This window comes from Microcebus murinus, chromosome 20 (genome assembly GCF_040939455.1).
Source record: "Microcebus murinus isolate Inina chromosome 20, M.murinus_Inina_mat1.0, whole genome shotgun sequence".
Lineage (NCBI taxonomy): Eukaryota > Metazoa > Chordata > Mammalia > Primates > Cheirogaleidae > Microcebus > Microcebus murinus.
Window position 1 is genome coordinate 24,474,798 of NC_134123.1, and position 16,712 is coordinate 24,491,509.

The window sequence follows — 16,712 nt, forward strand, 5'->3', positions numbered from 1 at the left end:
TATTGGCCAATAATAGCTCGTGGGGTAGGCGCAGCCGGGCACTTTCCAGCGGCGCGCTCTGATTGGACGGGGCGGGGCAGGTTGCGGCCGGCTGTGGCCTGGGGCCGGTATTGCTGCGTCTCTACGAGAGCAGGTAACCGCGGGCGCGGGGAGGTGGGCTCTGAGGGAGGAGGTCGGGATGGTGATCCTGGGGAGAGTCAGGCAGCCCTCCGACAGCTCTGTCGCGCTGTGGAAGAGTCTGGACCTGGGATCTGGGGGCAAGGATCGGCTGTGGCAGCGGGCTCCGGGGCCAGGCCCCGCGTGGCCTTGAGAACCCGAGCCTTGGCTGGAGCGGGAGCCGGACAGTGGCCTTTTGTCAGCCCCCTGGCGCCGTGCTGGAGGTGGAGTGGCCTTGGGGACTTGCAGAAGCCCGAAACCTTGGGGGGGGGGGAGGGTTACGGTTGCCATCGTGTATCCACCCCAAGTTGAGGTTTTATCTCTCTTGGTTTTAATGTCCAAGGGGCGGGAGGGGGCACAGGAGATGAGGGTGGAGTTCCGCAGTGAGCCATTTCTCTAATTTCTTAAAATTAATTAAGTAGCTGATACCAGTCCAGGCCCACCTGGACCATCATGTTCAGCAATTTACTCTTTCAGACAGTCTGCCTTTCTCGGGTGCTTTGAAATGTGTTCGTTAATTCAGACCTTGCTGTTAAAGGATTAGCATACCTAATCATGAAATATGTATTTAGCAACGACTGTTCTGGATGCTGAGGTTATACCGTAAGATGCTGAGGTTATACCGTAATGGTGAGCCCAAAACAGTCATGATTCCCACTGAGTTGGAACTTACGGTCTGATGAGATAGACGTTAAAGAAGTGATCAAATGCATGTAGAAATTATCAAGGGAGACACTTGGGGCTATGAGATAGTAGAAGAGGAGGAGCCTGATCAAGAAGGGGAAGCCTTCTGTAGATATGTTTCTATGGAATCGAGATATCAAAAATGAGAAATTAACTAGGAAAAGGGAAAGTGGGGGTGGGGCAGACAGCTTGTCTGACACATGAAAAATGTCTTAAAAGGTCCTGTGGCTGGAGCCACAACGTGATTTAAGGTGCCCAAGACCTTTATAGCTCCTGCTGGGAAGTGGAATCTGAGGTCCTGCCTTTGTGCCATCTCTGTATCCCATGCAGCCTTCCAGTATGTTTATATTGAATGAATGAATGAGTGGAGGAGGGGACACAGGTTTTAATAGTCCCAGCCTCCATAGGGTTTATAGTTAATATATTAGATCCTTTTACACAGTTCTCTCTATATCTGATGGTCTCCCTGTGAAGGTCATAAAGACTCTCATTCATCTTGATTCCCAGCACATAGTATGCATTCATTATGTTGAATGAATAAACAAAAATGAGAACTTCCTGTAACTGCTTATTTACCTCAGGTAGCCCATCTAAAGGAGGAGCAATGAACTCTGAAATAGCTATGATCTTGCTGCAAAGTGTTAGGATTACCACTGTAAATTCATTTTGGCCACCGTTGTTAAGATTTATTGAGAGCCATGAGGAAGAATGTGGTGTGATGACCTTTCTAAAAACCTGAGCCTTGACTCTTAGCATGGACAGCAAGTCTCCATCTGTGGGAATTGTGGTCAGCTCATTGGCTGTCAGCCAGTGTTTCACCATCTTTTTGCCCAAAGGGCTTTTGTTTGAGTAATGAATTGATTGTGTGGTGAATAAATCAATTGAAATTGTGGTGAAACATAAATCTGAGAGTCAGGGTCTCATGTTGTCTGCTGTGTTCATCTTTACTATATCTTCCTCATAAGAAAAAACTTTTAAGCCAATCAACTTAATATTATATTATCCATTCTGTTCCTTTACAGCTTTCCAGTTTACAGATTGCTTCCAAATACAGGATGGCTTTTTTTTTTTTTTTAAGAGACAGGGGTCTCACTATGTTGCCCAGGCTGGTCTTGAACTCCTAAACTGGCCTCAAGCCATCCCCCCACCTCAGCCTCCAAAAGTGCTGGGATTACACATGGGAGCCACTAAGCCCAGTGTGTCCTTTTCTAATTCCTGGCCTTGGGCCGGCACAGAGTAGATATTTAATGCATATTTGTCTAATGAATGAAAACATGAATAAACAACTTTTGCTCTGCTTGGTGTGTTGAACCTGTTGAGGTTGGCATGGGAAGGAAGAACGGATGGGGCTGCTATCTGCTGGTGCAGCAATATTTGCTTTGATTTTATCCTTGGACATTACTACATAGAGGTTTTAGGATCAAACAGCTTCCTGGTGTCCTGCTATGACTTGGCTTGAGAAGCCAAGAGTCTTGTTTAGTGTGTACTTATCTTTTAGTTTCAGTTCCTCTAATTTTCCTTCATGTTTTACTTTGGTTAGTTCTCTGGGGTGACTTTCAAGATGGACTCGACCCTAACAGCAAGTGAAATCCGACAGCGATTTATAGACTTCTTCAAGAGAAATGAGCACACCTATGTTCACTCATCTGCTACCATCCCGTTGGATGATCCCACTTTGCTCTTTGCCAATGCAGGCATGAACCAGGTAAGGGTTTTTTCCTTTCCTCCTGGCTGTTTGTGCACATAAGAGGCAGCAGAGCAGTGATTAAAACACAGTCCCTAGAGTCAGGCAGAGTTCAGGTTCTGTCCTTTACTGTGTCATCGTGGAGAATTTTCTTTGTGTTGTGAACCTCAGTTTCTTTTTTTTTTTTTTTTTTTTTATTTTTCTTTTTTTTTTATTTCTTCTTTAGTCCTAGGTTCTCCTTGAATGAACCTCAGTTTCTTTGACTGTGAAATGAGGAGTAATATTACCTGCCTATGGGTTGCAGTGAGGAGTGAATAAAGTAATAACATACAAAATGTTTAGCACAGTATTTTGTACAGGGTAGACATTCAAATATTAGGTATTATTATTTTTAATTATTATAATGGAAGACCTCAAATACCTGTGGATAAGACTTGTCTGCCTCTCAGGAGAAATACAGCCTGCTGGCCCATTTGTGAAGTTTTGTCTTTTTCTACTCCTGGGGGAAAAAGCTGTGTTTTATTAGAATCAGAGGCCGAATTCATCTTGCTGAGCCCTGAAAAAAGACTTGTTAATTCAGCTATCATGATTCTTTTTCATCTTGTCATTGTCCTTGTATTTTTCTGTATAAAATAAGTTAGTTGTTCAGGATTCTTTCAGAGCTTTGCTTTCATTTCCTTTCTAGGCTGTGCACAGTTTCGTTGATTTTATTTTTTAACTTCCTTTCTTTCTGTCTGTATTTATTTCTTTTTTAAGAAATAGGGTCGTTCACTCCTGCTGTCCGCTCTCCTGCGGCGCTGCGTCCCTAATGTACACGGTCTAGTGACCTCTAGGAGTATAAAGTTGTCGCCCATCAATAAAATCACCAAGTTGGTTTAAAAAAAAAAAAAAAAAAAAAAAAAAGAAATAGGGTCTTTGCTATGTTGCCTGGGCTGGAGAGCAGTGGCTATCCACAGGCAAGATCATGGCACACTGTAGCCTTAAACTCCTGGGCTCAAGTGCTCCTCCTGCCTTGGCCCTGGAGTAGCTGGGACTATGGGTATACACCACTGTGTCTGTCCCTTTCTCTAAACTATTGCCACCAGTTCCAATCCATTGCTGAAGAAACTTTATTAGTAAGTTTTGTGTTAGGAGCAGTTGAACTATAAAGGATATTGTGAAAGTTTTATTGATAGAGAAAAGGGGTTTGTTTCTCTTATAATAATGGAAGCATCATACATTTATAAAGCAGTTTAAGAGGAGTTTTTCATTGTGTCTGAGATGGTGAAAAATACTTACGAGGTTGATCCTTGACAAAGTGGGTTCAGGTTGGATGGCGCTCTCAGGGTTTCCTACGATGGTTTTCTTGGAGCCTGCATAGCCCAGTGGACCTGCCAGCCCTTACTCTGGGATAAGATGACATTTTTTTCCTCTCAGATGTCTTTTCTGGCCTGGAAAGTTAGAAATGGTGGGAACATTTTCTACCTTATGTAACACTGACTATAAAATTATGAAAAGTGTTTTCCATTATGTGTGAGTTCTGTGCATACACCGTAACTTTTTTTAAAAACAATTTGAAATGGTATTTATTAGGCACTTGCTCTTTTTTAGGTGCTATGCTAGGTGCTAGGCATTCAGAGATAAGTGAGATAGTTCTTGCTTTTAAGGAGTTCATGATCTAGCTCACAACTGTCCAGTAGAACTTCTTGTACTGATGGAAATGTGTTTTTTTGTTGTTGTTGTTGTTTTTGTTTGAGACAGAGTGGCTAGAGTGCCATGCCGTCAGCCTAGAATTTCTTTCTACTTTTAGTAGAGAGGGGGTCTCGCTCTTGCTCAGGCTGGTTTCAAACTCCTGACCTTGAGTGATCCTCCCACCTCGGCCTCCCAGAGTCCTAGGATTACAGGCATGAACCACCTCATCCGGCCTGGAAACGTTTTTTATCTTTTCTGCCCAACGTGGTAGCCATAAGTCACATGTGATTATTGCTTTAGTGTGACCAAGGAACAGAATTTTTAATTATTTAAAATATTACTGATTATTTAATTTTACATGGTCACAAGGGTCTGGTTACCAAATTGGACAGTACTGAATCAGACAGGTCTAGTAGTAAAAATAAGGCAAAGTGACACAAATAGCAATGATACATCAAAGTATGACTTGATAAATCTTCACAGTGAGGTCATTATATCTCCCAATACATCCAATCATTCAGCAATGTTGTGCTGATTTTACTCCCTTGATATGTCTTAAATTTTTTTCTTCCTTGTCACCTTGCTACCAAGCAAGCATATCAATTTTTTTTTTAATTTTTTTTTATTTTAGCATATTATGGGGGTACAGATTTTAAGGTTTCAATAAATGCCCATTTCCCCCCCTCCCCCCAAAAGTCTGAGTCTCCATATTGACCATCCCCCAGATGGTGCACATCTCACTCATTATGTATGTATATACCCGCCCCCCTCCCCCTCCCCCCTCCCACCTCCCCAATACCCTATTACTGTAGCACCTATGTGTCCACTTAGGTGCTACTCAGTTAATACCAGTTTGCTGGAGAATATATCTGGTGCTTGTTTTTCCATTCTTGGGATACTTCACTTAGTAGTATGGGTTCCAGCAAGCATATCAATTTTTAGAATAAGTTCTTCCTGAACAGCAGAGACTTGTGAAGAAGCACAGGTTTCACGGCATCAGCCTTTGGCTCTTAGATCTGGTGGGCCTTTTCCCTGTGGTGTCACTGGCAGTGGTGGGGACTGTTAGGAAACTAGGTCTAAGGAAAACCTGCTTCAAGATAGGATGCCTCTTCTGTGGCTTGGTCAGGCCACCTGCTTCTGACAAGTGTCTGCAATCCAGGTTGGTTAAATCACGAATTGCAGTTTGTATGTTGTCTCTTCCTGCCAGTGTGTGGCCACCTGATGTAACCCATAGCTCTTTAAAAGTTGAACTGTTCTTCTTTTTTTAGTTCAAACCCATCTTCCTGAACACTATTGACCCCTCTCACCCTATGGCAAAGCTGAGCAGAGCTGCCAATACCCAGAAATGCATCCGGGCTGGAGGCAAACACAATGACCTGGACGACGTGGGCAAGGACGTCTATCATCACACGTTCTTTGAGATGTTGGGCTCTTGGTCTTTTGGAGATTACTTCAAGGTGAGCTCAGAGCAGGGGAACTGTTGGGGTTTTGAATAAAGTAATCATTTCCATGGAGAGAAGTACGTTCTAATTTTGCTTATTTTAAAATATAAAATATGATCACCTGGGAGATTCAGGAATGAAGGGCATTTATTCTAAGACTTCCTGGAAATAGTACCTGGGATTTGATGATTTCAGTTTATATTTAGATTTCTCATATAAATTGATCCTGAATTTAGTTAAGTCTATAGTGAGGATATTGTCGTATGTTTATCTGTGTTCCTAGAATCTGGTCTTTTTCTACTCATACTAACTAGATTTTGGTTGGGCCATGTTCTGTATCATCCTTTTTGTAGGAATTGGCTTGTAAGATGGCTCTGGAACTTCTCACCCAAGAGTTTGGCATTCCAGTTGAAAGACTTTATGTAACTTACTTTGGTGGGGATGAAGCAGCTGGCTTAGAACCAGATCTGGAGTGCAAACAGATCTGGCAAAATTTGGGGTAAGAATGCAACTTACTTGTTGAGATAGAGAGGAATAAAACGATTCCTAACCTCAGTGTAAGAGTGAGGTCTCAACTGACCTGAAGTGCATCACCATTACCCATTTTGGGGAGTGCATTTTGAGTTCAGTGGAGTTATGTGGGAGTAATTATCTTTAGATCATTAATTGCTCCTTTGATCATTCTGTTGAAAGCTGGCATGAGTCTCTCATTTTTTGCTTCTTATGTATTTTTTAAAATTGTGCATATAATACATGTTATAAAAATTCAAATTGTATAGATATGTGGAAAATAGGAAATGGAAGGTCCCTAAAATTAATCATCATTAATAGTTTGATACCCCATATATAGTTTTCTAGGCCTTGTTCATATTTCTGTAACCTTGTGTCTATGTGTGTATTTTTTTAATGAAGTGGTATCCTTCGTATGAAACAGTTTATTTCTTATGGAAATGTAATAGCATCAAACAGGACTAGGAAAAAAAGAAATTTTTTTAACATAATATTCTAAGATATAATCTAGCACAATAGATGAGTTATATGTGTTCTGTGCTATGACCTTAATAGAATTCATGACATGCTACATCAAGAGGAATCTGGGCCGGGCGCTGTGGCTCACGCCTGTAATCCTAGCTCTTGGGAGGCCGAGGCGGGCGGATTGCTCAAGGTCAGGAGTTCGAAACCAGCCTGAGCAAGAGCGAGACCCCGTCTCTACTATAAATAGAAAGAAATTAATTGGCCAACTGATATATATATAAAAAATGAGCCGGGCATGGTGGCGCATGCCTGTAGTCCCAGCTACCCGGGAGGCTGAGGCAGAAGGATCACTCGAGCCCAGGAGTTTGAGGTTGCTGTGAGCTAGGCTGACGCCACGGCACTCACTCTAGCCTGGGCAACAAAGCGAGACTCTGTCTCAAAAAAAAAAAAAAAAGAGGAATCTGAATGGGGCTGGTGTACCCCTACAGACAGCTGGGCTGCCCTTGCTATCTTTGTCTTTAATTTTCTTGTCCTTTAGTGCATAGTTTCTTACTGTACTTGGAAGCAGGGCTGCTTCTCTGTTGCTGTTTCTTTTTAAATTACTTCTATTCTAGCTATATTATTCTAATCCAGCTTCCCCTTTTACTTGGTCTAAAATTCCTACTTGGTTAGACTCTATAGTCTAAATATACTTGGACATTTTGGGACATTTGGGAAGTCTAAGTCTATACTTAGACTCTATAGTCTAAGTATACTTGGACATATAGCCAAGTATACTTAGATATTTAGTCTAAGTATACTTGGACATTTGGGACATTTTAGTAATGTGTGAAAATTAAATGTTAATCTTGACCCTGGCTTTTTTTTTTTTTTCTTTTTTTTTTTTTTCTGAGATGGTTGCTCAGGCTAGAGTGCCGTGGCGTCAGCCTAGCTCACAGCAACCTCAAACTCCTGGTCTCAAGCAATCCTCCTGCCTCAACCTCCTGAGTAGCTGGGACTACAGGCACACACCACCATGCCTGGCTAATTTTTTCTATTTTTAGTAGAGAGGGGGTCTCCTTGCTCAGGCTGGTCTCGAATTCCCAAGCTTAAGCTATCCTCCCGCCTCGGCCTCCCAGAGTGCTGGGATTACAGGCGTGAGAAACCTCGCCCGGCCCCATGGTAGTCATTCTTGAGAGAGTCGTGTTAGGCTTCTTTAGACTGCTAAGCACGCATGCTTAGCATTAGTCATTGCCAAAGGGTAGGACTTCTTTTTTTTTTTTTTTTTTTAGGAGTCTGTAGGACTTCTTTATAAAAAATTGTAAGGATTTCTTTTGTAGTGGATGCAAGTCTCGAAAGAATCCTTATCAGTGGCTATAACTGGCTTATCTTACGTAGGCTGGATGACGGAAAAATCCTCCCCGGCAACATGAAGGATAACTTCTGGGAGATGGGTGACACAGGCCCATGTGGTCCATGCAGTGAGATCCACTATGACCGGATTGGTGGTCGGGACGCAGCACACCTTGTCAACCAGGATGACCCCAATGTGCTGGAGATCTGGAACCTTGTGTTTATCCAGTACAACAGGTGGCTTTGGGGTCCTGCCCTATTCCTGCTAAGAGCGGTACCTTTCCTAGAGCCGAATAGAGAAAGAGGAACTCAGAGCTGCGTGGCTTTCTTCTTGGCTAAAGGCTCTTTTCTAATCTTTGTCTTTGGGGCCAGTGAAGCAGTGCTGAAGCAGGCTCCGCAGGCATCATGGGATCTTATGGCACTTTCTTTAACTGTTATTTCTTGAGTTTCACCTTTGATCTCTGGGACAGGGCTGGGCCTATTCTTTTGTGACCTTGTCTTGTCCCACATAATACCTTCTGGAGGGCTCCTCCTGTAGTGTTATTCTGACTATAATTTTGGCTGGTATTTTAAAGCTAATTTCCTTGAAGTTGCCTTAGAGTACTTTTCCTTCCTTTCTCCCTCCGCTCCCTTCTTACCCAGCCAGGCAGATACAAATGGCAAATAGCCACAGCTGACAAACTGTGCTATGTGAGCGAGTTCTAAGCAGCAGGGACTGGTGGGGTGGTAGCCCCAGTCCCTGCTTCAACTTCCTCTCCCTCTGCATCATCCAGGGAGACTGACGGTATTCTGAAACCTCTTCCCAAGAAAAGCATTGACACAGGGATGGGCCTGGAGCGACTGGTGTCTGTGCTGCAGAATAAGATGTCCAACTATGACACTGACCTTTTTGTCCCTTACTTTGAAGCCATTCAGAAGGTACTGGTTCTGTCGCAACTGTTTCAAACTTCTGGGGAGGTTTTCAGGCTGGACTCTTAGCAGTGCTGCTGCCATAACTGACCTTATGCTTTGCCAGCCAAGGTTACCAGTTACCATCTGCCCACTTCATTGTTAACGATGACGATGTGAGGCTCCAGGCACAAGGCAGTGTAATTTGTTGCGTAGGGGGATGGCTGGAGTCTCCTTATTCTCCCACTGTCACTGTTCTTGGGGTAGAGGATCTGGCAAGGTGACCATCCTTTCTCCTAATAATCCTCAATACTCTGGGAACCTCCTCGGGCTAGGCAAAGCCAGGAGTACTGCTTCCTAATGGGCCACCTCCTGGTTTTTGTCTGTAGGGCACAGGTGCCCGGCCGTACACTGGGAAAGTTGGTGCCGACGATGCTGATGGGATTGACATGGCCTACAGGGTGCTGGCCGACCATGCTCGGACCATCACTGTGGCCCTAGCTGATGGGGGCCGGCCTGACAACACGGGGCGGGGGTAAGTACGTTACACACGGGGCAGCATTCAGACTGACAGCATGAGTTTTATGACTCTGTGGAACTGAAAGCCATACTTTATTATTGTTTCTTTTGTCTTCTGGGTAGTTGGAAGGAATCTCACTCCTCAATTTTTTTAAGGGATGAAGGGAATTTCAGCTAATGTTGAAGAGCTGTATTAAACTTTTGCTGCTCAGTACAAGACGATAGGATTGTTACTTAAAGCTGGTGGGATATTGACGGGGCAGAGTAGGAGCACGTATTAATTAGCCCCAGGGATCTGATTATTGACAGGCAAGGTGTCAAGTACACATCTGGTCTGCACTTCTTGCTTCTCTCTCTGGGTGGCCGAATATGGAAGGAAAACAAACCAGGGTTTACCTTAGGTCATCCTTGATGTGTATTTGTGGGTATGTTACTGAATTTCACGCTGGAATTAATGACCTTGGAGAATTCCAGAGGAAGCAGGTTTAAGATAAAAAAGTTTCTGATAGGGTAAGACAAAAAGTTGGTCACGTTGCTTTGGGTAGAAGTCCCAAGACCCCCTGTAAAACTCTCATCTGGCTATGCTGTCCAGCAGGGGACTTGTTTCTTCCTTTTACAGGTACGTGTTGAGACGGATTCTCCGCCGCGCCGTTCGATACTCCCATGAGAAACTCAATGCCAGTAGGGGTTTCTTTGCTACGTTAGTAGATGTTGTTGTCCAATCCCTGGTAAGTATATTTCCCTGCTTAGCTCTTCTGTGCTAAAGGGAGCTAGCACATTGTTAATCAGCATTTTTAAGAGGGGTCATGGGATAAAGCCCCTCTCCTCTGCTTCTCCTTTGTCAGGGAGATGCATTTCCTGAGCTAAAGAAGGACCCAGACATGGTGAAGGACATCATTAATGAAGAGGAAGTGCAGTTTCTCAAGACTCTCAGCAGAGGGCGTCGTATCTTGGACAGGAAAATCCAGAGCCTGGGAGACAGCAAGACCATTCCCGGTATGGACCTATTTGTGTCCTTCTGCATCCTGGCTGTTTCATCCTTCTGGCAAAGGCCAGCCATTTGTCACAGACTGAGAGTGGGCTCCCACATCTCCAAGGCGAGCATAGCTTGGTTAAATTGCTTTTGGTGTGAAATGGGATTTATAGTAAAATTGTAAAACTAATGCATTATTGTGATAAAGTATTCAAACAATACTGAATACAAAAGTATTCAGAAAGTGAGATCTTTTTTAAACTCATTTCTCAGGCGTAACAACTCTTAAGAGTTTGGTGTGTTCAGGATTCTTCTCTTTGCATGCAAATACATGCAGGTATTTAGGGGTATGTGTGTATTTTTCAAGCAAAAATGGGGACATTTGGTATGTACTTTTTTTTTTTTTCTTTTTTTTTTAAGTCACTGTTAGGCAAGGATTGGTATGTACTTTTTGCAACTTGCATTATTCTTTACCAGATGGGAAAATTAATTCCAAAGATGTTTTGTTCTGTTTATTGAATTATAACGTGCGCTTGATGAAGTTTCACAAGCTGAACACATGTATGTTCAGATGAAGCAACAGAACTTTGCCAGGAGACCCTTGTGCTTCCTCCAGGTCAACTGGAAAAGATTTGATGGGTTTTCTGACAGGCACACAGGGCCAATACCGACTTGCCCGGTCTCTTAATCCCTCTGTTGGTCCTAGTATCCTCCTGGGGGGTTTGGCGTGGAAAGGGAGAAGCCATCCTGCTGTTTTGACACACCTCTTTTATGCTGCATAGGAGACACTGCTTGGCTTCTCTATGACACCTACGGGTTTCCGGTGGATCTCACTGGACTGATTGCTGAAGAGAAGGGCCTGGTGGTAGATATGGATGGCTTTGAAGAGGAGAGGAAATTGGCCCAGGTAAACAATCTAGAGACTGAGCAGGAAACCCCACACCTGCCAACCCAGGACACAGTTGCGAAGCAAGCATGGGTTTCCCTCCATTAAAGTCTGAAATTCTTTCTTTTCTGGACCGGTGATTCTCAGCTCGGCGAGTCTGCCTCTTAGGAGGCATTTGGCAGTAATGTCTTAAGACATTTTTGGTTTTCACAACTGGGGGCGGAATGCTGCTGTCATCTAGTCGGTAGAGGCCAGGGATGCTGCAGAACGTCCTGCAGTGCAAGGGGATAGCCCCACAATAAAGAATTATCCAGCCTAGAACGTCAGGAGCACTGAAAGTGAAAAACCCTGTTTCAGAGTTTTACCCTGGGCATAGTTTAGCAAGTTTGAGTTCTCTGGAGTTCTTTTTCTCCTACTTCCAGGTAACTTATGCTTGTTTCTCTGTCTGGCAGCTGAAATCACAAGGCAAGGGCGCAGGTGGGGAAGATCTCATCATGCTGGACATTTATGCTATCGAAGAGCTCCGGGCAAAGGGGTTGGAGGTCACAGATGATTCACCAAAGTACAATTATCATTCGGACTCCAGCGGTAGCTACAGTATGTTGTGCTCTTTTTGCTTCTGACCCTTCTGCCCCTTATCTGAGGGGTTTTGGGAGATGTTTCTTGAGATTAGGTACCTAGCAGATCACTGACTGTCTGTCCTGTAGTGCTGTAGTCATGCTGTGCACTTTTACACTCATCAGCACCCTTGGCTGGTTGTTTTCTTAACTCTTTATTTTGAAATAATTATAGTCACAGGTTGTTAAAAGTATTGTAGGGAGGTTCCATGTATCCTTCATGCAATGCAGCTTCTCCTAATTCTAACATCTTGTAGGAAACCAGGCAGTTGATGCTAATACAGTCCACAGTGGCTGTTGAATTTTGCATCAGGATAATAGCATTCTAAAGTTAAAAAACAAAAGAAATTAATAGGCAGTACACATTATTTGTTTTTGTGCTGGCAAAGAACAGTCATACCTAAAAATCTATCCAAGAAAGCCTACAGGCTGGGCGTGGTGGCTGACGCCTGTAATCCTAGCACTCTGGGAGGCAGAGGTGGGCGGATTGCTCGAGGTCAGGAGTTTGAAACCAGCCTGAGCAAGAGCGAGACCCCGTCTCTACTATAAATAGAAAGAAATTAATTGGCCAACTAATATATATAAAAAAAATTAGCCGGGCATGGTGGCTCATGCCTGTAGTCCTGGCTACTCGGGAGGCTGAGGCAGGAGGATCGCTTGAGCCTAGGAGATTGAGGTTGCTGTGAGCTAGGCTGACACCACGGCACCCACCTCTAGCCTGGGCAACAAAGTGAGACTCTGTCTCAAAAAAAAGAAAAGAAAGCGTACAGAATGAATACATTCTTTGTGACTTGCCTTTGGACTAGGGGATGTGTTACTACTCTTAGAGATCTAATCAGATTCACCAAGCTTCGGCTCAGTAGCTCAGAGTTAGGGTGACCAACTGTCCCAGTTTGCTCAGAACTGTCCCACCTAGTTTTAATACTGAAAGCCTACATGCCAGGAAACCCCTCAGTTATGGAAACTGGGACAGTTGGTCACCCTACTGAGTGTTGCATTCTTTGGTAGAAAACCAGTGTGCCAAGCTCTGTCACATAGTCTAATGGGCTGGCTTCCAAATTAAAATTGGACAATTAGGACCTAAGAAGAGTTTGAGAAATAGAATCCAGCAAAGACCAGCTAAGAATGTGTGAATAAGTCATCGACCCTGTGTTCCCTGTTCTGTGCATTTCCATCGAGCAGTGTTTGAGAACACAGTGGCCACGGTGATGGCTCTGCGCAGGGAGAAGATGTTTGTGGAAGAGGTGTCCACGGGCCAGGAGTGTGGAGTGGTGCTGGACAAGACCTGTTTCTACGCCGAGCAAGGAGGGCAGATCTATGACGAAGGCTACCTGGTGAAGGTTGACGACAGCAGTGAGGACGTGAGCCAGCAGTTCTTCCTTGTTAGCCGGGATTGGGAAGTGGGGACAGCAAGCGTGGAGCCAGGCAGCTGTCACTCCTCAGTACTTGGGCGCCTTGGGGAGCAAACCCAACATACCTTTGGGTGTGGTTCCATTGTCAGGGTTTCTGAAGCCGAGGGAGCTACTAGTCCCTGTTGCTTCCTGGCCATCGGAGTATCCTTACAGCCAGGGCGCCAGGTTCTGACGTGTTTTTCTTATAAATAAGGAGGCACAGCTCTCTGGAGGGCACGTGTCCTTGTAGAAAACTCAGCTTCTAGCTCTGCCACTGCTGAGTTTGGTCTTGGATGAGTTACTCTGTCTGCCGAGGCTCTAGGTTTTTTACGATGGCTTCCGAATTCTATAAAATTCTCCTTAGTACTGTGTGTGGCATATATATTTCATTACATATAATGGTATTAATTATATGTGTGTACATACCCATTAGAATTTCTTAGAGAATATGTGTATACAATTTATATGTGTAAAGAATTTTTTATGCGTGTGAATTTATATGTATATATATGAGGGAATTGATATCTTTTTCAAGATTTTTATTGGTCTCCTCCTTGACTCTTCATAGAAAACTGAGTTTACGGTGAAGAATGCTCAGGTGCGAGGAGGGTATGTGCTACACATAGGAACTGTCTATGGCGACCTGAAAGTGGGTGATCAGGTCCGGCTGTTTATTGATGAGGTGAGTTGCATTATTTCATTATTCTGCCCCCTATTGGATCTGGATAGTAATCCCTTTCTTCTCTGGATTTTTTTTTTGTTTATTTTGGAGGGGGACATGGTCTCCCTCTGTTGCCCAGTCTAGTGTGCAGTGGCGTCATCATAGCTCACTGCAGCCTCAGCCTCCTGGGGTGAGTCTCTGGGACTACAGGTGTGCACCACCACACCTGGCTAAAGGGTCTTGCTGTGTTGCCCAGGCTGGTCTCGAATTCCTGGGCCCATGTGATCTTCTCACATTGGCCTCCCAAAATGCTAGGATTATAGCCATGAGCCATTGTGCCCAGCCTTTCTCTGGCTTTAAATTGGCTCATTGTTGTCACTACTAAGTGAAATTATAAGTACAGGAGTAAATTTTGGTGCATTTTGTGGCTTGTGAAGGATGTAACTAAGGGTTAAATCTGTGTGTTTCCAAGTCAGTGATTTCAGTTGAGATCTTAATAGATTTGTTTTCATGGTTTGCTTTTCTAGCCTCAAATACTTCTTTAGGAGCCAAGGATCCTGTTTTAAGAACTAGGCTCTGTTGCATGTGTCAGATCCAAAATAAGAGCAGCTCACAACAGGATAGCAATGTGTATTTTGCACCTAAAAGTTCAAGCTGATAGAAAGCCTTTTCCCAAGAGTCACAGGGCCTAGCTTCTCACTTGTTGCTCCACTCTCATTCCTGAGGTGTTGCCCTTGATTTCATGGTCCAAGAGGGGACTTGTCAGATCCATTGTCTAGGCCAGGTTGGCGAATTTTTTTGTATAGGGCTAGAATAGTAAATATTTTTGGCTTTGTAGACTATATGCTCTTGGTCATGATTACTCAACTTTGCTGTCGTAGCTCACAAGTAGCTATAGACAATATGTAAACAAATGGGTGTGGGTGTATTCCAATAAGCTTTTTTATAACAACTGATAAAAATAAATGACAGGCCAGATTTGGCCCATAGGCCATAGTTTCCTAATTTCTGTTCTAGGCCGGGGAAGAGGAAGAGGGAGGGGGGAGGGCATGCCCCTTCCCTTTAAGGGTGGACATCATATTTGCTCACAACCAATTGACCAGAAATTAGTCACATGGTCACACTTAGCTGCAGGGAAGCTGGGATATATAGTCTTTATTCTGGGTAGCCATGTGTCTAACTTAAAACTCTAGTACTTGGGGAAAAAAACGGGGAACAATACCAAGTTGGCTGAGATCTTTTTAAAAAATGGGTAACAAGTATTGGGGGACAACTTGCAGTCTGGTACGGACCTCTCTACCAGCCTCCTCTGCCCTCCATAGCCCCGACGGAGACCTGTCATGAGCAACCACACAGCTACCCACATTCTGAACTTCGCCCTGCGCTCTGTGCTTGGGGAGGCTGACCAGAAGGGCTCATTGGTCGCTCCTGATCGCCTTCGGTTTGACTTCACTGCCAAGGGAGCCATGTCCACTCAGCAGATCAAGAAGGCCGAAGAGATCGCTAACGAGATGATCGAGGCTGCCAAGGTAGGCTGGACTGGGTTCAAGCTCATGACCTTCACTCCTTCCCACATCATCACTGTCCACAGAGGCTCAGCTGTCCAAATGCTCCCGCTCTGTTGGGTCAGATTCTGCCCTGCACATAGATTTGCTTAAAGCACTGCTTCTCAAACTTTGCTTCTGTAGGGGGCAGTGCTGGTGCCTGGGTGTGGGAGATCTTTGCCCTACCCCCTCCTTAGGACGACCAGAGCTCTTCTAGTTATGTCTGTTTACATAAAAGATTTGGTTCACACATTTCCAAATAGTTGGAAATTCCCATCTTGATCCCCTTGACTTTGTACATGGTGCATTATTTCTGGAGCTTCAGGGCACATGCTGGGCAGAGCCCAGTCACACTCTCTGTGCTGCCTCTGGCTGCACCTCCAGGGACCTTTTCCAGCTTTTTTTCTGTCTTCTTTCTCTGGCAGCCCGTCTATATCCAGGACTGTCCCCTGGCAGCAGCGAAAGCCATCCAGGGCCTGCGGGCTGTGTTTGATGAAACCTATCCTGACCCCGTGCGAGTCGTCTCCATTGGGGTCCCAGTGTCTGAGCTGTTGGATGACCCCTCTGGTCCTGCTGGCTCCCTCACTTCCGTGGAGTTCTGTGGGGGGACGTGAGTACCACGGAGGAGCAGTAGACAGGGCCACCTGCCTTTATCATTTGGCATTCCCCTTTGAGGATGTGGGTCACAGGCTAGACCAACTCTTATCTTTCTGAGGTTGAAATGCTGTTGCCAAATAGCATTCCAAAGAGCCTCAGCATCCCAGTGCTCAGTCACACCTGTAGTGTCTGACAATAACATTTCCTGGGTTCGTGATGAAATGTTCTTCCTAGGAGGGGGTGGTGAGAACACTTACTACACAATCCCTTGCTGTTGTTCGCTGGACACTCCTAACAGGAGGCTGGTAGGAATTCAGGATTCAGCAAGGCCGTGGAGTGCTCATCAAGCTCCTGATCTGGTCTAGCCCTTTGCATTCCCGGTGCCCCGCCATAATCCCCTTGGGCAGCATCTGGGGGATTAAATTAAGCTCTGTTGTCTCAGGGCCCCTGCACAGGCCACCTGGTAGACCCAGCTCAGTTTGGCTTGGGAGAGCCACTTGTTTCTGCCAACTGGGATTCCTGTATAGCGTTGGGGATCTTTTTGGGAAAATCGTGGTGGCCTGGAAAGTTCCTGCTTCGAAAGGAAACCTGGTGAAAAGAATTTTCTTAAGATCCCATCCCAGGCCTCCTGCAGGCCTCAGGCAGGCAGGGAGTGGAGTGGGGTGGGATTGTGTAGGGGATCGAGTTCCAGG

General features: G+C 44.8%; 2 protein-coding genes across 3 annotated transcripts in view; one reads left to right on the plus strand and one right to left on the minus strand.

The window, feature by feature from the left end:
- AARS1 (alanyl-tRNA synthetase 1) overlaps window positions 1-16,712 on the plus strand; it is a 20,982-nt gene continuing 4,270 nt past the window's right edge. Inside the window, exons 1-15 of one of the 2 annotated variants that reach the window (XM_012772463.2) lie at window positions 1-133; window positions 2,381-2,545; window positions 5,464-5,652; window positions 5,991-6,136; window positions 7,990-8,181; window positions 8,718-8,862; window positions 9,222-9,367; window positions 9,971-10,079; window positions 10,197-10,347; window positions 11,107-11,231; window positions 11,663-11,807; window positions 13,010-13,188; window positions 13,787-13,900; window positions 15,202-15,408; window positions 15,849-16,033. In XM_012772463.2, the coding sequence (XP_012627917.1) occupies window positions 2,402-2,545; window positions 5,464-5,652; window positions 5,991-6,136; window positions 7,990-8,181; window positions 8,718-8,862; window positions 9,222-9,367; window positions 9,971-10,079; window positions 10,197-10,347; window positions 11,107-11,231; window positions 11,663-11,807; window positions 13,010-13,188; window positions 13,787-13,900; window positions 15,202-15,408; window positions 15,849-16,033 (2,177 nt within the window). In that variant the 5' untranslated portion in view covers window positions 1-133; window positions 2,381-2,401. The other variant, XM_012772464.2, reaches the window with a different exon arrangement.
- The window catches only part of LOC105875439 (uncharacterized), a 24,875-nt gene continuing 19,967 nt past the window's right edge, over window positions 11,805-16,712 (minus strand). The window contains exon 8 of the mRNA XM_075995793.1: window positions 11,805-12,152. The gene's annotated coding sequence lies outside the window, so the exon portion shown is untranslated. The remainder of the gene's footprint in view (window positions 12,153-16,712) is intronic.